Source organism: Rissa tridactyla, chromosome 3 (genome assembly GCF_028500815.1).
Source record: "Rissa tridactyla isolate bRisTri1 chromosome 3, bRisTri1.patW.cur.20221130, whole genome shotgun sequence".
NCBI classification, from domain to species: Eukaryota; Metazoa; Chordata; class Aves; order Charadriiformes; family Laridae; genus Rissa; species Rissa tridactyla.
The window spans coordinates 3,819,694-3,846,833 of record NC_071468.1 but is presented as its reverse complement, the minus strand read 5'-3'; the positions used below and the strand labels follow the sequence as shown (position 1 = coordinate 3,846,833).

Genomic DNA, 27,140 nt, shown 5'->3' with positions numbered 1-27,140 from the left:
TGTTAAGGGCTTTGATTTTCATATTTGCATTTCACATATACAACAGCAAGTTACAGAGCCATCAAAGTATACAACGCTGATAATAATACATAATAAGACTTTGGTGCTGCTGAGAGAAATGCTGCAAAGTCACTCCCCACTGTGACAACAGCAGTAACCTGAGGTGAAACTGGTGAGAAACCAGAAAAAATCAGCGTTGAACATTAAGGGTTCAAAGGAGTAAATAAATAAATATGACACCAGTGAGAAAAAAGATGACAGACAGTAAAAAAAAGTTTCCAAAAGATGACATTTCTTTAGGCTAGCTTAGGTCCACTATAAATCACTTCCTTCTTCATGGATTTTTACCTTTGTTCTTTAAAATTACATTTCCCTAAGAAAAAGAAAGCAGTAACACTTCTAAATAAATAATCAGAACTTGATGTACTGCCAAGGGTTCCTACTAAAGGCTAGGAAAATGATCAGTGTAATTAAAAATAAATTCAGAGTGTGCACATGTTTCTTTTTATGTTTTAATGTTTCTTTGTGCATGCTTTTTCTGGGTTAACAAAACTAACAAAGGGAGAGATAATTGGTAGGACATTAAGCACAGTAATCATAAAGTATTGGTAGACTGAACAGTTTTCTTATTGTCCTAATAATTATTACATGACTAGTTGCTATTTCACAGCTCCAACTAGGGCAGAGGTGCTACCGAAACTTCCCTTCCAAAGTCATGAGCACTTCAGCCGACCCTCTGAAATCTTCTTGGGAAAAAGAATAGTCTGCCACCATTAATTTTATTAATTTTACTAAGTCCTTGTTGGAAGAAAGCAAACGGCAATGTGATTGCTGTATCTGGTCTAGCCTCAAAGCAAAATCTAAGGCTGTCAGTTTTTGTAATACACAGATAAAAATCAAATCATTAATCCCATTGTCGGCTAGCTGCCACACATTTACTGAATGTAATGAACATACTAAAAGGGAAGGGCGTGAGTTTTGTGCCTGTAAATGTGAAAATATACACTCCTCAATGGAATTTGAAATATATTCAAACTTACTTTGCACTATCCCCCAAGTTTACTCTGACTTACTCCCTCCCATTTACTAAGCCAGGAATATTATGTTGAATTAAGACTAAGGATCACACTTCTAAATGTAGCTTCTGAAATTATTTAGAAACGCAGGCAAAGAAACCTGTAGATGCAATCTGAGATGATTTGCAGACTTTCAAATACAAGTCAGTGAATTTGGAAACTTTCCCTCTCCTGGAATAATTAAGTATGTTAGGTCACTTGTGGTGCAGCTAAAAAATTTAGAATAGCTTGGACTAATCATGAATTCCCATCCTTAATTCTTTGTTCTTTGGCTTCTGTGCTTCTGGACCTTTAGAACTTGACTCTGTCCTGATCAGCCCTGATAAAAATCTGTGGTATGGCACTGGCTATAAATTCATGCTGATGGAGGGGAGAGACATATTTTATCACTTCAGACCAACTTTAAACTGCACCGTCTGTCCTCCCTGTGGGTTTATGCTTCTCACGTTTGTAAAGCGGCTTTACTGTTTTCTTCCAGAAAATCTGTATAAAGCTACAGCATTTGGCTTAAGTGGTTCCTAATCCTCACTGACAGAACAAAGTCCATACTGGAGGTAAGAGGCCTGCAAAATATCATAATTAAAAATTGCTTTTGCTTTGGACATGTCTGCACTCTTACAAAGAGCATAAATTTCTGCATATTGGAATCATAACTTATAAGCGGCCACACTGACTTTCATTTCTGTTAATTCAGAGAAACAAAATAGCTGTCAAGCCGAATATTTCTATGACAAGTTTTAGCACAAAACACTTTTTACAGCCAAGATATAAACCTCTGAAAAATGGCGTCTGATGGAAACAATGACAGTTCATTCACTTTATGAAAGCACTAGAAGGTGCTGTAGAAAATGCTATAACAAACACAAAACAGATGAAAGTAACTACAGCATGGTCTGTTTAAACTGGGCATCACCACTGCATGGTTTTGTTTATGTTTTGTCATACTGGCATTCTGAAGGACTTCGTCAGCCAGGGCAAGTTTGTTAATAGCATTAAAAAGCCTATGTTATCCATAAGTCACATTTTTAGCACAAGCTGTAGCATTACTTTTTGTTTTTTAACATAATGCTAAGTCATTAACAAACATGACGAGACAAAGCAAACATTAAATCAAATAGGAGAGAACTCCCTGTGCACATCTGCTTGTCAGAAGCGTTTCTTCCTACGTACGCTAAACTAAAATAGTAAATATACAATTATTTTCTTACAAGTTAACAGCACCTTAGTCTAGCAAATGAGTGCCAAAAGTTGGGTTCCTAAACTGTCCTCAGTTTTTCGGAATCTTAAAACACTGTTGACTTTGCTGTGCAAAGAAGTTCAGACTCATTAACTCTAATTCGAATTAACAGGAGCTTCTGGGTGCCCAGCCTTTTAAAAAACATGATAGCATCTAAAAATTTCAGCTCAGACATTAGATATAGTCAGAGACCAGAATTCCATTCCTTGCAGATATGAATGGACTGTCAGAAAGCTACATGCCATGTTGGGACTTCTCTAATCTCTGAATCAAAGCAAATTTCATGGAACTCAACAAGCTGTCAGATTTAATGTTTACGGGCAAATTTATTAGCTACAGAGATGTTTCCCATACTCGTCTGGCCATCCTTGGTTGTCATAAAAAATACATTGTTCCCTCTCTTCCCCAAATAAGGACCTTAATCTGGAATCCTGTCTACGTTGAGGGAAACTTTCCAGGGACTTCACTGGCTTCAGACCAGACCTTATCTGAACAAGCCAACTGCTGCCCACCTGTTAATATTTGTATATTTGATGTACGTTCGTAGCAGACAGAAAAACAATCAAGTGCTACCCTTGCTTCACTGAGACTAAGCTCCATCATCATTTACTGCTGATGCTTTTAGTATATTTTATGGTATCGCTGCAAATATGCTATGGATTTTTGTTAAGATAAGAAATCAGATCCCTTCAACACTGTACCTGTGAGGTAGGTGTTGTGTGAGGAATTGATGAAGTAGTGTGACAGTGGTTGAGACATATCTTCATTTAAATCCAGTTTCTCAGGCGGAACGACGCCATTTTCTTCTCCACTCAGATATCGCATAAATCCATCCACTGATATCTGTCCTGAGAGAAACACAGATCCAGGGAAAGCATCAATTAATTTCAAGTACAGATTTTGCGACATACAGATGCTATGTTCACTATACATTTATACACTGGTGTGTGTGAAAGACCATATAATCATCAGACTGGCCTTCATCTAGTTATTAATATATTCTTTTGTTACTATTACCTCATTTTCAGCCATATAAGTTGCAGGTAATACACATCCCTTTACCTGTACCAAAGATAAATAATTTCACAATCAGTGTCTATGGATAACCAATGGCACAGGGGAATCGCAGTTACAGAGGGCTATAAGAACAGAGAAAATAAACTAAAGTCTATCAAGGAAAGGGGTCTTCTGGGGACAAAAGAAAGCATGCTTTCTAGAGGAAACCAAGAAACCGTCAGACAGAGTGCCACAAAAAGAAACGGGTAACTTTGACCTCTTTTGAGTATGATTCAGCGCTTGTGTATGAACGCAACCGAGCTGCAAAGCAGAGCAAAGCAAACTACATGAACCACCTTTCAAGTGGGAACTAAGCTTTGCTTTGTAATTTTTACATTTGTCTTCTGTTTCATATCTCACTGGAGTGCCGGCATAAATGATCATCTCATATACTGCTGGCAAATTAGAAAGCTGAGTCCTATCCTCAGCTTAAATATCACCATTGATCTCAGCGGAGCTGTGCTTATTACGTCAGCATGAATTTCTCTGTCAAGCCTTCTGCATAAAGTTGATTTTAGGGTTAGTGTCGATTTGTACATTTAGACTAAAGAAAATAAAGAAATCCAGTAGTTTATATTTGAAGATTAATGCTTAACTGAACAAATTTGAGACATTTCTCTTTGCCTGGTATTTTGTTATTTTGCCTAGATTTCACCTGTAGATTTACTCAACCACTTAGCTTTAGTTAAGTCAGCTATTTCCTATAGTAAAACAGATCTTCTGTATCTCCGAAGACCCTTGAAGCAGCTGTGTGCCTTGGTGACTCCCGACAACGAGAACTTCTTACCTCTGGTCCCCAACCCAAAATATTCTGTGTAGCACCTCTCCTGAAAAAAAACTTAGTTGACAGACAATGGCATTGAAAAATGGAAGACTTCAGTTCTGTTCCCAATTCTGCTACTCTCTCCTTTTAGAGTCAATCCCTTTTTATCCCAAACATAGAAACTTACATGTATTTTTCTGGTATATGAAAAAGTAACGAGCCACCCTACATAATTTTCATAAAGCTTGTAACCACGTGATGCAAATATAGCATGTAAAGCATTTACTTAAAATCTGTGCTTGGACCCTAGGATTTGGCTCTTGATCAGAGAGAAAAAGGTCTAACAGTCTTAAGTTCAGATGCCTCATTTTCGTAACAAGCCAAGATGGTGGCACTAAATGAATCTATTCATGTGACAAGGAATGTAGTGACAATACAGAGCAATGCAATTATCATTCATTCTTATGACAACAATTGTAAGATGGTTAGAAGGAAAAACATCAAGTCCATCCACTATTTTAAGACTGTAATCTGAGTGCAATCTCGTCAGGCTCCACAGCTGCTTTTTTATAGAGTAATTAATCATCCACAGAGAGAGGCCCATGTACTTTCCTTTTAACAAGAAAAAAATATAAAATGGAGAAAATCAGGACTCCCCCCCCCCGAGGTTCTTCATGAAACTAAAGACTTATGAACAATTTATCTGCTGTGTGAATCTACCAGAGAGACAATTAGGAATATGAACAGTATCAGGCACTATCATGGAGTTAGCTTGAGCTAAAATCCACTGCACCGAGTTCACTGGGATATAGATATCATTTGTGGTGTACATTTACACCACAGAAGCAACATCATACAGGAAAAATGGGTAAGATCTGAACTGGATAGCTGCTACACGGGGAACCAGCAAAACCACGTGATTTGCGACTTCTGATGTTTGAGACGGCTCATCCAGAGTCATCTTTAGCATCTCCATGTTGTTTTGAATGCATGCCTTTCAGCCAGACTAGGAGGCTTAAAGTTGCTCTGTCATTCCTGCTCCAAGCTAAAATGAAACATAATGTTTTTCCATACGGTACAATTCCTCGAAAAACTGTGGCATTCTAATCACATGGTGTTCAGAAAGGTGGCCATTTTGTTATACAGATATGCATCTCAATCCACTAGACATTGTATTCAAGCATCTCAAAGTGATCTCTGTGTTTAACACTCAAAGTACACCTGAAAAACAGGGTTCTTGTAGTTCTTGTTTATCAGATGGAGACCTGAAGCGAAGGATAAATTAAGTGACAATACCACATGGAAAACCTGTGGGTTAAGCTGGGCGTTGAACTGCACAATCTCTTAAAGCCTGTTTGAGTGAACTTGAACACCTTTGGGATAAAAGCAAGCAAGGCCCAGGCCTGCATTTCCTCCCTTCTCTCTATTTTGTGGGTCTTTCTGCTTCTTTGCTTCCTTCCACACCGAAGACAGACAAAGTCTGTAGAGTGGTCCTTCTGCGTATTGCTGCTGGTATTAACATAAATCACAGCAAGCATTATTCACACATATAATTACGTAGTTTCTGAGTTACACGGTTATCTGAGCTTATGGCTGTAGAATGTTATTTTTCCCCATCATAATTAAGCAGTCAGCATTTCAGAAAGTGAAGCAATTTGCAAGTTCAATTACAGATGATATTGCACCAGTGAGAGTCTGACTGTGGAACAGAGATGGCAGATGTCAAAGGGACTTTGTATCCTGGATATTAAAGAGTAGATTGTTTGTGACCAATGTTAATGATATTCTGAGACCAACTGCAGTGAGGACGATCCTCGGTGGACAGTCATCCAAAAATGAAATGGCCTCGATTTATTGGGAAGATTTGTTCTCTGTTTTCTTAAGCATATTACAAATTTACCACAGACAATGCCAAGAAGACATAATTTGTGATCAGTTCTTTCTATTACAGCTGCCACCTTTTATCTTCAGATATATATTAGGAAGATTTAATGATATGATTAGATATAAAAAGTTACAGGGAAAAGAAACACACCAGGCAAAGACACAAGGACAAGACACATTCACATTTTTTTTTGGCTTGCACATAATTGCTTTAATCTCACCTGAACCCTAGGCCTTTGATGAAACTTTCAAAATAATCAGTGTGCTTCATATACTTACAATTGTGGCATTAGCTGGATTGTCTTTTTCACTCACTGCTGCCGTGTTAAATTCGATCTGATGTCACTTATTCAGACAGCGGCAGCCCCAAAGATCACCAGTGTTTGTTGAAATGCTACCACCAACTTCAGTAACGTTTGGTTCAAGACCTTCCTAAATAATCCTAAGTGCAATGCAAAGAAAGCGGAGACTCCGGAGGACTCTCTTTTAGCTATGTTGGCAAAGTCAGATCCCGAAGAGCAAACACAGCTGTAACCATAACAGAAGCTATGTCAACAGCTACAGTCCTCACTGAAGATCCTTTCCTCTGCAGGGTTTGGAGTTTACCAGCTTGAGAAATGTATTTATTTTTCCCCTCAAATCTCTCTTCTCTAATTTACCTGATTAATTTATCCAATTAATTAAAACTTCCCTATGGGGTCACTCCGTAGTGCTGTATTAAAACACTTAAACAGCGCAAATATAAAAATGCCTCTTTTTTTCCTGTGGCACGTGGTCTATTTAAATGTCCAATACTTAACTCCTTCCACCGTTCTGCCATAGAGAGCAATGGCTGCCCCGGGCCCGCAGCTCCTCCTCTCCCCTCAGGGCTGCCAGGGCCGCCCCTCACATTTTCCCCCTCAGACTTTTCCCCTCACTCCTCGCTGCCGACAGCGTTTTGTCCTTTCTTACAGCCGCTTGCCCCAAGTGGCCACCATGGTGGCTGAGGGGCCAGGATGTGCCCTGAGGCGGGGAGGCCGGAACCGGCTGAAACCGGCTGGAACCAGCGGGGGGCAGCGCCGGCCTCTCCTCACAGAGGCGCTGCGGCTGGGCACCCACAGCCAGTTCAAGCCAAAATGAAGGATTTTCTAATCAGTTTTCCGTTTTCCACTTAATGCAAATCCACTGCTGCTCACAGGGCGAGTGCCGTCCCAGCGTAGCTGGCCCAGCAGCGCCGCACATGGAGGACTTGCAGAGTTTGTCAAAACCGACCGGCTCCGACACAGAACTGGACAGTCCTTCCTCTGGACTCACTAGACTGAAGAAATTTGTGATGGATGTCAGCTGCAGGATATTTGACTGTCAATGCACACATAAACGACTGGCTAAAGTTTTGTGCCAGTCAAGTATTTAAGTAACAGATCGATTTTAATGTTTTTATTGTGCAATGGAATGGGTCTGTTAAATAAAAGAGCAAGTACTGAGGAGAAATACGAAAGGCATCTGATGTATTCTTAATCACAGACATTCCCAATACCTCAAAATTATAAAATGTGTAGCTGAACACTTGTCGATAAATTATAAATTATATATTGTATTCACTTCTATGTAATTCTAAAAATGTATCTGAATTCAAAACTTATAAGAGCTAGAGGTACTGGAAAGTCTGGAAATGCCTTTACATGCCTCTCTCCTTGTTTATACATCTACATACCTTCCAAAATCCGTTTTCCAAACGGGAAGGAAGCTTTGAAAAGAAAGGGACCTCGACAACTCCACATCTTTTGAATATTTTACCCATTACCTTCTAGGTATGAAACGCACGGCAAAGCACCCTCGCCATCAGAACTGCCCGCTTGCCCACGCAAACTGTTCTTCACACGTTGGAGTTCCCATGCCATCGTTTCACAAGAGAAATATAGCCCAAAATCATACACACTTTTAATTTGGAAGCTCAACTTCATCTGGCAGTTTCTTGGAAGGGAGTTTGTCAGCGACTGTCTCACCTGCTGCCTCCAAACCTCATCCTTTATTGCAGAAAGGAAGAGGAAGCCCACGTAGGGGACTCCAAAAATGTCCCCAGTGTTCAGCGTTTCACCTGCGGCAAAGTGTGAAGCAGCTTCTTAGCAAGCGGTTCCACAGGACACCTGCTCCATACGACCTGCTCAGTGGTGAAATTCATTGAGAGATCAAAGAACCACCACCAGACTGACAGCCAAGTGAGGTCAACCAAAGCTGGTATTTACTCACTAAAATTTGGTAGGCAGGAGAAGTAATTTCCTTCTAGAAGAGTAATATATTTAATAGGGATGCTGAGAGGTTATATTGAATTTCCCAGGCTGTGATCAGCTTCATTACGTGAAACATGGGAAGTGTTTGTGCAGCAGCTTGATCTTTTTCTGCATCCCTAGCTTCACCTGATTGCTCCAAAATAGTTACAAGGGAGGAAAAAAAAAAAAGAAGAGCACAAACGAAGTGGCAAGTTCTGAGTATTTCACAATATTTCCTTATTAGCTAAAGCTACATGATCCTGTACCTTAGAAGATCTATTACACTGGATCAAAGACATAAATGTTCCTGGATGGCAGTTTAAAGAAAAGTACATAAAAACATAACTGTTATTTTGCCTGTAAGAAACAGGGCTCCTTTGTGGTCAACGTGTGTTACCTCTAAAAGACAAGAGAAGTCATTTCCACCATCCTAAATCCTTTTTCTTGGAAGCTGTCTGCAGGCAGGTGGCATACTGCTGGCAAAGACCTATTGAAAATTCACAAAATCTCTAGGGGCAATGAAGTGAATCCTCTCTTCTATGGTTCTTGGATATTGTCGAGATTCATCAATCAAGATATCTTCTGCAGTTTATGAGATCGGGAATATCCCCATTCCTGGGAGATGGTGTTCACAAATTTGCCATGAAACAGGAATTCCAGCCAGTTGGTTGAACTGGTTGACAGGACAGACTGTACTTTGTGAGTGTAGTGCCCGGAGGCTCCTCTATTTGAAGACTTGCTGTTATCACAAGGCTCTTCATAATCATCTTTGACTACATCTAGAGAATGTAGCCTATTTTTCTCACCAAGGCCTGTGACAGTCTTTGTGCGGGGCCAGGGCACTATGCCCTTTCCTGGGCAGGCGCAGACACAGATAATAGCCTCATGTAAAACTGTTCTCGTGCAGTTTCCAGGGCTGGCAAAAGCATAGGCTGCTTTCGACACAACAATCCTTCTCCTGCTGCTTAATGAGACATAGGTAACTCAACAAGTTCCTGCTTTCCCAACCCTGCTGGCGTGCCAGCATGACCGGCATATTGTTCTGGATGTGGAAATGCTCGTGGGTCCCTGGGAGCTTGCCAGCTCATCAGCTTGAGGACGTAAACAAACCCCTGCTCACTCAACACCCCCAGCACTGTGCCAAGCACAAGATAAGAGACGTGAGGGCTCCAAGTAGGGCTGAGCTTCCAAAAGAATCTTCTTCACCGGTTCTCTGCAGTGGCCCAGGATAAAAGTCAAAACCCCAGCAGTGTGGTAGTCAGAAGGAAATAGAAAAGTACAGCTCATCCTGCAAACTTCTCAACCCAGCTGGTTGAAGTAAACTTTGTCACCGTTATTTCCACAGGTGAGCTGTACGCGCGGCTCCTTGATTGCTACTTGTTTTTCCCCGGGTCTGCCAAGCCTGCCCCAAGGAGCCTTCCAATCCTTTGAGGAAAGTCTTGGGACAGAGTAGGATGGAAAACTGACAGCAGAAAACACCACTTATCTGCACACTTTTCTTTGCACTTCAGTCTTGCAGCTTTAACATCAGCCTTTGCTTGTCCCTTAACATTTGTGGATGTTTTATATGACAATTAAAACGTGGATTTGCTTGTAAGCAGTCAACAGGTTGGGCTGCATGGATCTAAAAACATTTCTTTCCATATATTTGCAATCTTAATAAAGCCTTCCATTTGTTTATGCCTATGCTTTTATCCACTCAGTCATGTAACTGGAAGGCACAATTGTGCCAAGAGATGTTGTTAAAGTAAAAAAGAAAACAAACAAACAAAAAAGGAAAAGCGACAATTAACTGGCACCTTGTATCTCCCAGCCAGCAACACAGAATTACATTAGGATTTTGTCTGACAGCAAAATCAGGTCTATTCCGATGCAATCTGTAACATTAATCACATTCACTGTAATCCCATACAACTGAGCAGTCCTCTCAACTCAAAAGATTAAAATCCACCAAATAAAGCAGCTCTTTTATAATCCTGCGAGGGATCTGTACAATATGCCCCATTGGGAATTCTATTTCACAAACCAGCGCCGCAGTTTACAGCTCATTAGGTATTAACATTTTCACGCACAGTGTAGAGTAGGATGCATATACCCCCGGTGTGTCTCTTGATACCAGGCACACATTAGCTACTCTATGCTTTGTGAGCTTTGTGAGCCAGCAGAGAAGTTCACAAGAATGAATTTACATAAAATTCACACTGCGTGGGACACGATGTGCCAGAGCCACTCTGATAACACTTGTAACATTTGCATTCAAGTGATTTTGGAAGTGATGCCGAAACCCGTTCATCTTTCCAGACACGACTGCTATTACTATATTGCTATGGTGTAACTGGAATTTCTGGCTGTATTCAGTTTCGCAAACTGGGGCAGGACAGGACTGCATTGTCCAAGCAACATCTTCTTAATAGCAAGGAGAGAATATGGTACAAGGTCAGCCCAGGCTGAAAATCGTAGTAACGCTCCAATTGCATTACTGGACTTTACTCCAGCAACACCAGTACCGCTCTATTTCAGAAAAACCAGAAAAGATTCTCAGCCCTCGGGTCAGGAGCTGCAGATACTTCAAAGTGTCTACGCACCAACCATCATGTACACACCACATGCAGAAGTTGCCAGTAACTCCTCCATTTTAGCAATTTTCCCAATGATCAGCAAGAGGAAGAAATCATACAAGTCAGACAGTTTTATCAAATTAATAAGTAGACGAAGGCCAATACATCTGAATCGCTGTATCTGAATATTAGTGAAGCATTTAATTGCGTTTCTAAATTAAAATTTTTCCTTATTGGAAAAACTAATCTGCAGAAAGCACAGATAGCAATAAACTGAGGTCAGAAAAGAAGATCAGAGTTTCTTTGAATTTGAAAGCTGAACTGCACACAAGAAGTCCAGAGGCTGCCACACTGATCAGCAGTAGGTCTAGTTTCATACAGTCTTTAATAATCCAAAAAAGTAGAATCGATAACGCAGGGTTTAAAGAACAGACAGTTCTGTGGGAGCTGTTATCAAATCAAGATGGTAAAGCTGTAATGGACCAGGTAAATGGGAAGGAAATCAAACAAGAAAACAAACAATAATTCAAGCTAGGTAGCTAATCATTCAAGCAAAGAAAAACCTACAGTAGAGAGCTAAATTGGGAAGAAGATGCCTAGAAAATCCTTGAAAGCAGACAGACCTTGAAAAGCAGACAAGATGCAGAGAACAGCAATGCATCTGCATGTAGCTGCATCAAAAAAGTTGGTTGGAAAAAAAAAATAAATAACTGATTGGCAGGACATTTTACTGTCAAGTCATTGATGAAAGGGGTAAACATGCATGGCATCAAATATATCAACATACATACCCATAACTAAACCTAACCATACAGCCAATCCTATAGATTTAATGGACATAAGCTACGCTAAACTTAGTTAGCTATTGACAACATCAAGGATCTTAATGGGACCACTGACTCTGCACCCAGTCTCATGACTCCTGCTCTTGCCTCCTAGTATCAGAAACGTCTCCAACAGAGAAGATCATCTAGACGTTACGAACAATAACATATGTCACAATATATGCCAACACAAGAAAGATCAAACACATTAAGCTGAAGTGGCAATAACATAACGGTCAAGAAGTGTTTAAAGTGTAAATGATAAGGAAGAACAGTTACAGTGGCCAAAGGCAGAACCAAGTAATGAGATCAGAGTGAGCAATGGAAAACTTGGGGTGAGTGTCCGAAAAAGCTTGGCAGTGCTACAACTAATTGCGCTAGGAAACACTCTTGCAATGGGCTTATGGGTTGTCTCATTGCTTAAATCCTTTACAGGCAAACCAGGAGAATATCCTGTTGCGTTCAAATCTCATTTCAGATTTCTAAACTTAAAGGAAAATGTAGTAGATTCAATTCTGCCCTCAGTTATACTTGCTCAACTACTTTCTGTAATTAGACAGTTACCTGGCCACAAACCAAAACAAGCTTTCTTTGGCAACATGTTCTTGAAAAAGAAACAGAAAACTTAGTCTGTAAGAAAGGAATAGAGCAAGATTCATTGCTCTACCCTTGAACGTGTATATTGTAATAGGACACAGGGCAATCCGGATGTAAACAAAGAGAGAATGGTAACTCCTATACGATATCCAAAATAAATGCTTACTGAATGACAAGCAGTCAGAGAGGGGAAAATGTGGGAAGGTAAACATGTTGTGCTAAAGTAGAGCACATAGAAGAGCTCGCTCAGTATCAGTTAATCCATGCAGAAATATCACATTCCCAAGGACACTGAGAACCAGAATATTTTGCAGAGTAAGGATTATCAACCAAGTAAAGCTGAATTCAGTACGTTTGAATCAGAAATGCTCGTCATTCTAATGAAGCTATCATATCCATTTTACCATCTGTACAAGTGCACAGAGAACACTGACATTGAATACCATTTATTTAATTTTTTTAAAGAAAACGTTTGCAAACAGAAAACCACTTTTCTGAACATGTTTCAGAAGAGGCACTGCAGCTCAAGACACTTAGTTCACTTCAGGGAGGAAATATTTCCTACAAGCTTTCAGGCAAGCCATGCCAAATAGAAAACTTCATATTTTTATGACAAAGACCATTTTCATTCAGAGTGAAAACGTTGGGAGCATTCCAAGGACACTGCCATCTCAAAAGGCAAGGAAGATGGAGCGTCACCTGAGAAGAAACAAAAGTTTCCAAACCTCACTTGTGTCTGTTGCATGAGCTATCCATTTTAACAAGATCTTAAAGTCACTGTGGAATGTTGAGCATGCTATTTATTTATTTTGTTAGAAGTCAGAAGTTTTTTCAGCCCTTTTCGAACACCCAAGAAAGAAGGGCTCTAACCCATACAGGCTACAGCCTATGAAATGTATGCATTTTTCTCTAGTAGCTCTAGAAAACAGTAAAACACATGCATAGGCAGGGGAGATTTTAGACACTCAGTATATTTTCTCTTCCTCAAAATTTAAGTGTTGGAAACACATTTATATTAATGGCTATTGATCATCTAATTCTCCATAGCACCTTAAAAAAACTCTGCTGTAACAAAGCATGGCCACAGCTCAGGGATTCTGGTAAGCAGAGGTGTTGTGTTAAGGAGCACAATTATTAGAACCTGTTATACTACAAAACAGTATTTTAGTAATAGAAAATATATATGTAGCATATGCCTATGATAACTAACAAACACAAAAGCGTCCAATATCTTGAATCAAGAACGTCTGTGTTACAGTTCATATTTAACCAGATCCCTATATGAAGTATCAACGAGTTTCTTACTGGTTATCATCTCCTCCCTTTTCAGTCACAGATCACTCTTGCATTAAACAAAACCAGTTTCTAAAACATTAGCAGACATATGTATATACATATCTGAATATTTAGTAATTTTTAAGGAGTTGGGTAAAATCCCACTCTGTGTAGATAAGCAAGCAATCTCTCCTAAGTCTCAAGACTGATGCAGAGTGATCAGCATCATCTCCGAGTTGGACTGTGAAGAAACGCCACATCTAAAGTTAGCTACAGAACCACACGGGACTGCAGCTTACTCCCTGGCAGGCATTTACTTTTCTGTGTTTTTTTCTTTTTTGTTCCCTGTCCAAATTCAATTTTGCTTAAAAGTGCTGGCCTGACTTTTGCAGCCTTTACATTAGCAAGCCTCAGCTACTGTCTTCCAGGTTCTCATCCAAGAGTGGGGCATTGGCTATTAAAACCCCCAATGAATCTACACCTTGATGATTTCGGTTGACGTTGCAAGATAATGCAGAGCAACACAGAGATGTAACCGACATTATTGCGGTGTCAAGGAACTCTGTCCTCAAGACCCGCCTTCCCCACCATAACTACTGTCTACAGGCAAACACCCGCTGCTCTGGACTTCAGCTGAGGTCTGGAGTGTGATCCAGGAGAAGGAGGTGCTAAGGGCCCTGGCACCCGGGCAGGTCTCATTCATTACATCAGGACAAACGAAGCAAAAGCAAACACAGTGCGCTACACCCAAGTCTCCCAGCAGACACCTTAAGCTTGGTATTTCTGAACGCTTTGAGCCCAAATTGCAACCATCTACAAAAATTACTGTGGACAGAAAGTCTGTGGGGTCGCTGGGTATTATGGACACAAGCCCACTCTCTAGCTGTTCTCGACTTTTCAGCACAGAGGTAATAAAGAAATCGTTTCTGACAGCATATCCCTTACGGGATACGAGACGGCAGACAGTTTAGATCCAATTAAATCTGTAAAAACACTATAAAACCACCTTCATGCTAGTTCCTAGCTAGCAGTGGAACGAGCACTTTACAACGTGGCAGATTTCTAAGACGGGCAGACAACTAGATAAGTGGAAAGATTTAAAATCAGACAGATAAAAATACCATTAGTCCCGGCAATACTACAGTTATTTCTGACAGACTTGAAAGAGGGCCACTACTGGAATATGTCACCATCTTTCTAAATCTCTGAAAAACACGCTCTGTAGAATGCCTTGGAGTGATCCTGGGAGATGTAATAATGTTAAATGTTGGCTTACTTCCAATTGCTAAGTTGCATTAAAAGACATCTAAAAATACATACTTCTACTCTGAAGCGATACTTCTCTACATAAGCTATTAATGCACTTGCCAAAAAGACTGTTCTGCAGTATAACGGGAAGACAGAAGAGTAGAGTGTGACCATGCTAGAGGTGGGAAAAAACCTAGGAAAAGCCTTCTTCATGGCTAATATTTTTACTTCCAGAAACTCCTCCAGTTGAAGAGGTTAATATTAAAAAGTGGAAAAGAATAAAGGCATGGCTCTGGAAAGACATTTCAAATAAACTAAAAAAGAAGAGACTTCAGTCACTTGAAAAAGACTTCCTTGTCTGTTCCTTAAACTTGGTCCTGCAGCTGCAGGCACTGCCTTCGGCAATCCCTTTCATAGACAAATCGAGCTCTATCTTAATAACAATTGCTTTTTCTGCCCTCTTTAACTCCCTCTGGTCAGTTGTGCCAGGACCATAAAGTTCGGAAACTTCTCTTAATTTCCAGCCTAAATTTATTCAAGGCCACTTGAAACCGCTGTGTTCTTCTGCCAACATTGTCCTCTAGCTTACCACTTCTTTCTCCCTCCCCAGCACTTAACCCTGATGTATTTATAGGCAACAGTCCTATTCCAGCTAAAGGATATTGTTTGAGAGTAGATGATTACATCTGACATTATAAGGGAAACTTCCTCATATGGTCGTTGTATGACAGTAGCGCATACTCCAGCTAAGTTAACAGCCCTGTTATGACGGATGCCACACATACCGAAAGACTCGCAGGTCATTGCAAGCTCCTTAAGGCAGAGACTGACCGTCTATTTAGTCAAGCTGACCAAGGGATGAAGCAAAAAACAAAACGGCACATGAAAGGGGATGGCCAAATGTCAATGAGCTCATTTGTGGCGGAGCCAGGAAAACTGTGCTCTTCTGCCACCACTTCTGGATGTCACCCACTGGATCACAGCAGCCCTCACTCCCTCTGTCCTCATGGGCCCTTTGCAGCTGCAAAGTGCTACATTTGCAGCAGCCATAATGAAGAGACAAACCCCACAATGTTTATTCAAAGTTTATCTACATTTGTTTCCTTCAGCACTTGAGTCCATGCTGCTTTATGTTTTCAGAAGTAAACTTTATCTGATATTAATCTTCAAATAATAAATCCCACTGCTAAAATAGAATACCTCCCTGTGCTCCATAAAAGAGGCAGTAAAACAGCAACAAGCACAAAGAAGCTGTTTTACATTTAGAGTAAGTTTTCTATTTATGGACTCGGATAGTCTGAGGCGGAGTCAAACACAATACAGGCAGGCAGCAGCATTAAAGCGTTTCTGCATAACCCTTGAAATGCGGAATTGTTGTAAGACTCTCTTTACTTACCCCTGAGCAAAACCTCTACCTGAAGGGAATGATGCAACTCTAGGTATGATGCAAAACCGCTACTCATGTTTGCTTTATGGTCCTGCCACCCCAGGTTCTTCCATCCATTTTCAATGTCAGGACATAGGGTGTAAGCCTGCCTGTAGGGTTTGAGCCTGGGGTCCATCAGGTGGTCTATCAGGGTTCCAGGACATGGGACAAGAGTCATGGTATGGTCAGCTTCCATATTAGCACAGGTCTGCCCTGACTGCTGAACTTCCGTTATCACGATTAGTTTACGCTCTGCAGCTCTGAAGAGATAAATTCCACAATAAGTCTTGTCCATTTTACATTCGGCGCAGTTTCACTAATGGCAGTAGAGCTATTCCTGGTACCAGACACCAGTCCCAAAATGCATTTCTGCAAAGCTCATGCTTCTTTCCAAGTGTCTGTATTATACGCGGAAGATTAGGAAACTTGCCCTCCCTGAAACCCTAAATATATTTTTGACATTTTCATTAATTCTAGTACCAACAGCAAAAACTAACTCCATGCATAAGCACGTGGGTCTCAGATCCAAACCGGTTCCTACACTTTTAAAATGCAACCGAAGAATAAAAGTCAAAGATTTTTGCTCTTTTACTAAGCCAGATGCTACCGTGTCTTTTTTCACTGTTGCAAAACCCATTATTACTAGTCCACATCACGTTTCATTTTGTTATCAAGGTGTTAAGTTAGAAAGATGAAGCACTTTACCTGTAAAGCAGATACAAAAAATCCTCCTAATTGAGGATTTCCCATTCTAAAATATTTTTACAACATTTAGCCTTTTACTTGAGATGCAATCTTCCAAATAATTGCAAGGTCTGAAACGAATTTTACAGCTTAACTAGTAACTAAAAAACAAGCAACTAAACAGAAAACACAGTGCATTACAGAAACATAATTTGCAAATTTATTTTAACAAGTCGTTTCCATTAACTTACTTATGGTGATACATTATTCATACTAGCATTTGCTGCATATATATATTGAAAAATAATTTAAAAAAGCCTTTCTGGCAAGGTACCTAACTTAGCACTTGTTGCTGACAGCATGGGATAGGCTACAACTTTTGTGTGGATTATAAACTTTAAAGAGTAATAAATTGTGACTGGGATCTATTGTTCTGTTGTCATTTCAGAATGACAAACAACGCTGAGAGCTCTTCTCTTGTACAAATGGAATGTTGGAAAGCCCTGAAAATCCCAAAGTTAATGGGTTTTTTGGTAAGTATTCTTAATTTCCAACATTACAGTTAGGAGGCCAAAGGATTTCAACCATTTTGTAACACTTCCTACAAATGTTTCAGTGCCAGAAACCCCCACCATTTCACTGCATGGTTTATACATCTGAATTTATGCTTTAAATATGATGAAGTGTGTCTTAAAAGTGTAGCCACAGTTGCACGGTACTTGTTTTTGCCATTAAAATCCGTTGCCTAGGAAATGACCCCCTTCTGCCATCGAAAGGCTCCACAGTGTAATTACTCTTAAGCAGTTACTAAAAGGTGAATTTAATGTGGTGGGATGAAAATGTTTAAAATGTATTAATGTTTAAGGGAGGAAAAACACATTTGTACTGAAGTGAATACTGCCTGGTGTGAAGGCCGCCATGAGAAAACCCACATGTAGTAAATGCTGTATAAAATTACATATATCTTAAGAAAAACTCAGCACAATAACTGCCAATAAATGTCCACTAGCAAACCAGAATCAACACTGGAATTCAAAGAGAGTCATGGAACCAGCTGCCCTACAATCCTTCTAAATACACGTCTAACTAAAACTAACTAAAACAAATGTGTTTCCAAATAGGTACAGTTGAGAAAATCTGGAGAAAGAAACGCTGTGAAATACAAGAGGAAAGCTCTTTTCTTCTTTGCAGATCTAAAGGTTTGGCCCTTTAAAATTACATAGGCAGAGATATTATTTAAATGAATGCATACTTAAGAGAGAAAAAATTAACATCTTTATGCCATTACTTATCTCAAAGATGCCTTCTAGTAGGTACAATCTGGTGTACAGATCCATTGGCCAGGAAAATCTCTGAAGCACTTCCAGCCTCTGTTTTTAAAGCTTATACTACAGTGAAGACAATCTCTTTCAATAAAAACCACTCTAAAAATAATGGCTAATAATAACCTAACCCTTGTCTTGCTCCCACCAACGAGGACGGTAGGAAGCATATATTTTATTGCTATAGCACAGTTCCAGCTTTTTCCATGTCTTCTTTCCCTAGCAAGCCTTGGTTTTATACTCTTCATTGCTAGTCTGGTACATGGGTATAGCTCTTATTCTTGCATGCTTAGAGTCTTTAAGAGACGCAGGATGCCCCTAGAGCCAAGACTGTTACTCAGTGGTTTTCAAAACACTTACTGGTTTCAGAAGCAAAGGTTTAACTGAGACAACAGGATTTGAGCTCTCAAAGCTCTGGGGTCCATTTGATCTCAGAATCTTTTAGAAATGAATGCATTGTTAAGTCACGAACAACTAGCACATTTTTGCAGAATTTCTGCCAAATGTATATGGTAAATTTCACATAATTCTAGAAAACGGGACTACCATTCCCAGGAGCCTGGACACTGCAAGCAGGGCTACCTGAAACTCAGCACTGATGTCCCATCTCCCATCCATAATGTAACAAGATCCTGAACAACTTACTTTTATACAAGCCTTCCTAGAAATAAAAGCAAATAAGGAAATTCCCAGTCAACCACTTGGCAACTGATTTATTAATACACATCCCATTATCAACCCGGTAACTTGAAAGGGAATACATTGAGCGGTTATGGAGCCACCCAATGCAAATGCTTTACAGCCTGAAAATACCAAGCTATAAGATGCTACGTAACCAGGGCTAGCAGCCCCCCAGCGTGGCTTTGCTGACAACAAGAGGCTGCTCAGCAGTACCAGGAACTTCCTTCTGCTTCCACCCGATAAGGAAACAAGCTATACATAGCGCATTAATCTCCTTTGCTGTATGACACAAAGCATTAATCACAACCGCCTGCTTCAACCACAATAAAATACTATTCCAGATGCTTAACCTATGTAGATGTCAAGCCCCTGTACCTGCTGATGTTGCAAAAGCTCAATTGCATCCCAGCAATACAATACCTAAAAATACGTTCGCGATAAGCGGGAATGTGGGCAGCCTTCTTACTCAGAACTGTGCAACATAAGGCCCTTATCCAGTAAGCACATTGGCACTTGATTTTACCAGGTACCTGAAGAGCCACGTTTAAAAAATTTAAAATATTACGTATAGTTCTTCCTTACTGTGTTCAAAATACTGAAATTTAGCTGCAACAGGTTCAGAAATAGGGCTATATTATCAATCACAGGCATGGGGAATTATGAGATGTCAAAAGCATGTGACTAGTGCTGTCAAAGTTGAGGAATGGTACGAGCATTCTTTAGAAAGTCATTTAATTAGCTAGGAGAGAAGAATAATTAAGTTAAAAGAGAATATTGTTGTACAGTGGATGCGCACAGTTCATGAATACAGTTAGATGGGAAATCAGAAGGAGATATAATAATCAGATGAGTGAAGTTCTAGAACTGTCCAAACAGGGTAATGGGAGCAAAGAGTCAGGCTGTTTCTGATTGAGTTTCTATTTTATGAATTTGGCTTTAAGTTTTCAAGGAAAATCGCTAATTCTATTTAAAAGAACATTTTAATACATAAAATCTTATTTGCTAAAAAGCAAGTGCATCATACTCTCGGAAGTTGCCTGGGTACCTGTGTTCATGGTTATGGCCAGAAACTGCCCAGAAATTTCACTTCAGCAGGTCTGGGAAATAGGCGATCATGGGACCTGGGCTTCAATAGAGAATTAATATGATGTTCAAGGAGCGTAAGAGGTTTTTATATAACTATCCTCTCTTCCCACACCACCCATAAAGTTAAGCGTATGCTTAAGTGATTTACTACTTCAAGGCCAGGACATTCTGCATGTTGCAAACATGAATCTTACTTCCCCAGCATCGATGTTTTTAATCCTTGCAAATTGCAACTATCCGGCTTAAGTATGCATCTTGACACGTGCGCTACTGCGCGCAGGAAAAAAAGGAAAACGATACATATTTTGTCTAACTTTGTGAAAGATGATTAGAAATGTAGGCCTTGTGGCCTTATAGAATATCTGAAAAGTAAGGACATTTGCCACTAACTTTGTCTCAGGCTTCTGTAAAGTCATTGTCTCAAACACACACGCTGAGCAGCTGCAAATGTTCAAATTCCAGAACAATCTGAGGAAAAAGGGATTTAACTGGCATGAAGGCTGGCAATTTATATCACCTAATTCTTGCAAACAAGCCTTTAAAGTCTCTACCACCAAAAAGTACTTGAAATCACTCATGGCTCAGAAGAAGTGGTTAGTCACAACTTTTAAATTTCTTTATGGTATTTTCTTCTGTTGTGGACCCGTATCTGCGATTTACTTCAAAGGAGTAACTTCTCATTGCCAAGAAAGAACAAATACATATACTATGTTGTCAGATCTTCTGGCTTGCTTCTTGAACCAAAACTCTGCAAAACTACTCCAGAAGTCCAATTATTTAATTGCATTGGTCTGGCACAACAGCGATGAAGTCATCCTTAGGCCACCTGTAACTCCCTTTCCCATCCCGCTGTTTATCGTGTAATTCTCTCCCATCACTCCCTCTGTCTCATGGCCTTGTTACACTACTCCTCTCTTCCCTACGCTGCTCTTCTGGTTTTTGGTGTACCCTATTAATCCCGAGGACTTGTTTTAGTTGGGACCTCTTCAAGCTCACTTCAAAACAGAGGAGCACAAAGGAGCACGTGGACAATGACCCTGAGCCCATCTCTCTTCACGGAGCTGTTGGGCCCCGTTTTCTTTGAGAACTATGCTGGGTGAAGGCTTCTGCTGCCTTCTCACCTCGTTTAGCTGCTGGTCTGGGTGCGCTAAGGTTTCTACCTGCTCTTACTATTTTAACTGACAGCACAGGGGCCTTTCCAAGCATCCTACTGCCGTTCCTGCCTCCCCACTGACTGCTTGCCATAGGCCATGCCACCACAAGAAACGTAGCAGAATATACGAGCAGCAGAGGTGGGAAGTTAAGGCCAACAAGTTCGTGGGTATATAACAGTGGACCGCATCTAACTGTGGTTTGAACATCCACGGGCCTACTGAAAGTAACACCTCTGCTCAGTGACCCAAGCGAGTCCAGTTTCAGTGGCAGGTAGTGTCACTGAAGCGTGTCACTTTGCTTTGCCACCCCTGCGATTCAGCCTATGAACAGTCCTTTCTGACGGCAGAAAGCCTGAGTGACAATCCCTTTTACAAAGCACCATATTAAAAGGTTCAATCATTATTTTGAGTACGCACAGTAATATTTTGGTGACATTTTACAGACATGCAGCATTTGTTTGCAATTATTCTATGAGTGTAGGATTGAGTGCACACCTACACTTCATTTAATACACAGTGAATTGCATTCCCAACTCGAAGCAGATGTACAGAAAATATTGTGTCCCAGTGTCAATCCTGATTAGCCGATTTCTGTAATTTTAAGGCAGCATGTTCGGGATTCGCACAGGGGCCTGAGTAGCAGAACGGGCCAGTTACCGCAGCTCGGCCACCAGGCAGGTGCTAAATACGAGAGGGCATCTGCAGCATGGAGGTGACCTGCAGGTTGTGCCAGCTTTGTCAGAGTTTGCTGGACATCAGTGCGCAAGTTTGAAGAGAAAAAAAACCCAACAAAACAAAACATAAAATGAATTAACTCCCAATGACCTGCCTTTCCCTTCTTAAACTCAGCATTTTCTGTGAGAACTGATTCTGGAGGAGCAATGTAAATCATACCTAGGAAGAGAGGCACCTACGGAAGAGCAAGTGCCTGCAGCAACCTGCGTCCCCATGTAAATTAGGGTAAGCTGGAGGTCTCCCACAAGTCCTACTTGAAGGGTGCTAGCAAACACCATCACAACACTCCTCTTTCTGAGGTTTGTTTGATGCTTCCTCCTTATTGCTAGTCAGAACGTGATTTCATTTTGTCTTCGGTGCTCTGCTAGCACACCTCCTTCTAATAAATCCTTTATTTAGTTTATATGAAGTGCCAATATCTGGGTAATAAGAATGATCTTTTAGGTACCAAACTCTTCTGCCGCTGATGCGAAATAAGGCAAGCGCAGAGCAATGTTCTAGTATTTGCGTGGATGAGACAGGAGGTCACAGTGTGTTTTCATCTATTCATGCTAGTATTCTCACTGACGTCAAAAGACAGTTTGCATAAGCATGACAAAGAAGCAGGATTTAACCCTCCATCAAAACCTCTAGAAACACTAAATTTGATTGGACAAGAAAAATAAGAAGCCTTATGAGAAAAAATTCCAAGTGTTTTGCCTTGAGGCAATGCTGATTGTGGCGCTGAGAGCCTCAAGACATCTAGGTCAGACGGCGTCCAGGGAGAGGGGCGGGAGCGCCTTCAGTGAACCTCTAAGACTTTTGGGAAAGATGTCATTGTCTTCCCTTTGGATCCAAAAATCTCTGTACCAAATCAGTGGTTTTTTTCATATCAGATCTGTTTTTCAGGATATAACCATGTCCTTAAAATCTTAAGGTATAAACACATTAAAAGCTGGCGTAATCATTAAGATATGTGGATTGGAATAAAACAGGATGCAGACACAAATTCAGTGCTATTTTAAGACTTGTGGTAGCAAAAATTTGCAGAGATTTGAGCAGGAGCTCTCTTGCTGGTTTTGGCAAAATGCCCAGTTAAGCCCTGACAACACTCGAGACTTTCAAAAGGGAGTTTTCTGTGATTATCGCACGAAACACACTCAGCTACTCTCACATTTTACTTTGTGTACCACTTTATCAGAAAGCAGAGTGCTGGACTTATTCCTATTATTAAATTATAGAATTATCATCATCCTAGTTTTAACGCCACCGATTGTTTCTTTGATTGTTTCAGAATTGGGTAAATAGTCATTGTGATAGTAAGGTTTCTGCTGAAGTTTGCGTACCACAGCAACTGTTCTAAATTATCAATTACACGTACTGAAAACAAAATACTGAAACCAGCCCCATCCTTCCTAAGCCGATCCCAACCAAATACATTTAAAAATGCACCACACAATGTCTCACAGGCCTGTACAAGGCAAAAGGAGATAGTTGGAAATGCAAATTGATTCTGAACCAAGTTTTGCTTTAGCATGCACCGTAGGACAATTGGGTCATTACTTCAAATCACAAACCGAGTAGAGCAAGAATATAAAAGCCACTGACCTTTCTTTGCTAGATTACTGTTGGGTTCATACTTCTCGATCAGTTGTTGCACTTGTTCTTGTTTTAACGGTGGATAAAGGATTTCGTTTAATCGTGGGTCACGTTGCTTAAAATTTATAAATTCCATCATCTGATCAACAGTAAGGTATGGTTTGCTCTTGGCACCACTAGAGAAAAATTAAAGCAACAGCAAAGCTATTAAAGTAAACACAAAAACCCACAAAAGGAATTGTTTTCCTTGAAATCTTGTTCAATGTTCTGTGATTTCCCAGGGAAACTGAAACAAGATTCAAACTATTGTACAACAAAACCATTGCCCCACTGTGTCTCTGGACTAATTTACTTTGCCAGCATGCAACGACAAACATTCTTCGTCAAACATGTAGGAGTAAGTTTTTAAAAGCCTTCAACATTACTGACACCAATGGGAAGAGTTAGAGCAATGCTAAAACCTTTTCATTCCTCTAAATTCCTGCAACAAAGCCATTTAAAAAAGTAAAAGAGAAAAGGACACGGAATTCAATCCTGAGCTTGCCACAAACACTCTGTTGGCATTCCTGGCCCAACTATTTGGTTTTACTGCTGAATACAAGCTGCCCTGACTTCATTATTCCAGTATTTGCTTGAGGGTTTTTTTATAAACCTGCTAAAAAATGCTAGGTGCTCTGCAAAGCAAGCGAAAAGCTGCCTGTTTAGAGAGGCAGTAGAAAGAGCGGGGTTTGGGCACAATTCGTTCCCAGATGGAGATGCAGGAAGGCTCCAAGCCAGGTGCCGTGCTTAGGGTTGTCTACAGCACTTGGGACTGGCCTACTTCTGCTCTGCGAGAGAGCAATGGGAAGTCTACCCCCGGGTTCAATGGAAGCAAACTGGGTCAAGGCTGAGTTCCTCTGAAACCTCAACCTTCGAGAAAATAAGCACAGGAGGAGTACGTGAGCACAGCCATGTTGCAAAGATGCGTTCGCTAATTGCTTTAGTGGTCTTGGGATGTATTTTGGAAATTACTTTGCGTTCCTATTGCTTTGTGTTCCGACACCATTGATCGGGCTTTGCTGAAACTGGGAAGTACAACAACTTGCTGCAAGGGGCAGAAGCAACATGAGTTATATAGCTTGTAACTGAATGTATGAAATCAGTTGTAGCTGGCTGCTAATTTAATTTCACGGTGTGAATTCACAATGCACAAATCCTAAAAGTTACTGCATTTTTTGCAACTCCTAATTAAGCTTTTGGGGGTGATTATACATATTCTCACGCCTGTTGCACGCTGCTATTGCTTATTACTCTTTTCCGTTTACTTTCATGGAAGCCTAAACTATCCTAATCCATACAGAAAAACAAAACCCAGCAGTTCTGCTCCTCTAGGAATAAATTCCTTTAAAACTCCAGCCATCAGAAACAGAGGCAAAAGCTTGGGAGAGAAGAAACCCTTGATCCAAGGTTAAGTAACAGCCCTGCTTGACGCTGAAATCTGTTCACGGCAATCGCTGCATGGTGCTGTAGTCTAAATAACCTACTTTGCCATCCCCAGCCCAGAAAATCATTGAAGGGGGATAAATAAATAAATAAATGACCGAGCGTCTTTTCTTACAACTCAGAAAAGATGTGGTCGATCTCAGGCCGAGGGCAGAGGTTGTTTAAGAACACCCTGTACACGTCTGGCGTGAAGTCGTCTTGAGGGATTGAATCATTCTGCAAAATGGGGAAAAAAAAGAGCAAAAGAACAATACAGCACTTTTATAGGCTCTTTGTAAAAAGATCACTCACTACCGCACTCCTTTTGATTTGCTTCCTGCAACATAGAGGAGCCCGGATTTTGCAGAATACAAATTCCATTGAATAACAGAGCAGCTTAACGACTACATCTTTAAAAAATATATAAATACATCCATCATTTTAGTTTCCATAAGGCTCTTTCTCTTTAACACCTGTGAAGAAAGAAAAAAAAAAGGACAGACATGTCTCCATCTAACCACGTTATCTATAGCATCAATAGGTACAGCCATCCCAACGCAGCCTCTGAGCTCAGTCCCAGCAGGGCGGCTGCCCAGTGGTGCTGAGCCCGCCTGCTCCAGCGAGCAAAACGGCAGCGTTACAGAGGACGAGCACGTCACTCATCTTTCCAAAGCTTTCAAAGAACCAGGGGATGAACTGGGTCACTGAGTCAGTATTAATACTCTTCTCTGACAGCAGCAGCAATGTTTCCTTTTCCTTCCTGAAGATACACGTTCAAGATACCGTGATTCCGGGCAAGACTCACGCAGCGTAGCTTTTCCATGCATCTTTGTCCCAAACACTCAATGTAACGCATTTGGCAATCAGATTTCTTTTACAGAAATTCATGAAAATGCTCTCCAGCATTTTTTTTTCTTACGTTTTCTAAAATTCAGAACACTTTACGTTTAATCCTGCTTCCAGATGATATTGTCATCACCCACATTATACCTGCTGTCTTTTCTCTGAAAAAACAGAATTACTGTTTTTAACTGGAGGGAATTACTGGACTGGATAAGGAAAACAGTCCTTTGCACGAAGCTCAAGAGCCCTCCTCCCACTTGCATGTGCTGCCTTCAAGCTCCAGAGGTTTGCAGAAGACAGCAAGGGCTGCTTCTTTAGTGCAGCTGGGAAGAAATGAGGACCCTGAAGAAGGTTCAGAGCTTTTTTCAGCACAGAACAGCAGTGGTGTGCTCGCTGGCTTCTGCCTTTGCATCAGTGCACTGAGAAAGGAAAATGGGCCAGAAGCTTGTATTTTGTGCAGGGGAAACCTTATAAAGGATCCAAAAAAAGGAAAACAAAACTCATGAAATGCAAATACTACCAAATCTAATTTTTGAGTTTCCTCCATGCAAACTACCTTTATGAAAAGCTATGACAGGTAGTCACCGGGAGCACCATGGGCTGATGTGACACATCTCCACGTCTCCAAAATAATGCCCAAATCCGATGAACTGGAGGAGGAAAATTGTAACATGGTGCTGTGGTTTTGGCAAAAAGCCATTTGCTTTTAAACACCGTTGAACCTGGTCGCCTCAGACGGAAACTGCTGACAGAGGAAATCGTTGCTTTTATTTATTCTGCCTGTTTAACGCCGTTGCCAAGGGAACCGGAAGTGTCGATTCAAGCCTTTGTTAGACGGAAGGAAACTTTTCTGTATTTTTCCTGCTTTAGGTTAAAATAAATAAATAAATCCTGCAGGCGACGCTTTATCTCTTCTTTCATCTATGAAACCCACAGAGGCCTGAGAGGTTTTTGTACCGTGACCATCGTTCAGCGTTTCTGTCCACAAGCGCAGACTGAACCGGACCCAGCTCACGCTCCACCTGGGCATCCATCTCCAGGCTTCGATGGTCTAAGTTCCAGCCATTCGTGACCCTCGTGCCATTCTTTTTTTGGCAAGTGGCTGCAGGGTGAACTGGTTCAAAGCTTTCCCGGCCATAACAACCCCATGTGCTTTACCGTGGGATCAGCTCCCCGAGCCAGGTAACCCGCCAACAGCACAACTGCTAAACCCAGGGCAAGGGTGGATGGAGAAGTTTGTAACCTGAAGTTGGAGGACAGAAATAGCTCCTTTCAGCGACAGCCATCGGCAACGTAGAACTACGTGTGAAACCGCACCTTTGCTAAATTTGAGCCGCTGATGCTCCTGTTTTCCTAAGGGCCAGGATCCATAAAGCCTGTGAATCTTCTTGTTAAAGCTGGCA

At 40.8% G+C, this 27,140-nt stretch overlaps 1 protein-coding gene across 3 annotated transcripts in view; it reads right to left on the bottom strand.

Annotated features, from left to right (window-relative positions):
• PLCB1 (phospholipase C beta 1) overlaps positions 1 to 27,140 on the bottom strand; it is a 398,108-nt gene that overhangs the window by 118,361 nt on the left and 252,607 nt on the right. For all 3 annotated transcript variants that reach the window (XM_054197179.1, XM_054197181.1, XM_054197182.1), the window contains exons 8-10: positions 25,031 to 25,131; positions 23,443 to 23,609; positions 3,015 to 3,161 (exon numbers count right to left, since the gene is read on the bottom strand). In XM_054197179.1, coding sequence (XP_054053154.1) covers positions 3,015 to 3,161; positions 23,443 to 23,609; positions 25,031 to 25,131 — 415 coding nt within the window. The remainder of the gene's footprint in view (positions 1 to 3,014; positions 3,162 to 23,442; positions 23,610 to 25,030; positions 25,132 to 27,140) is intronic.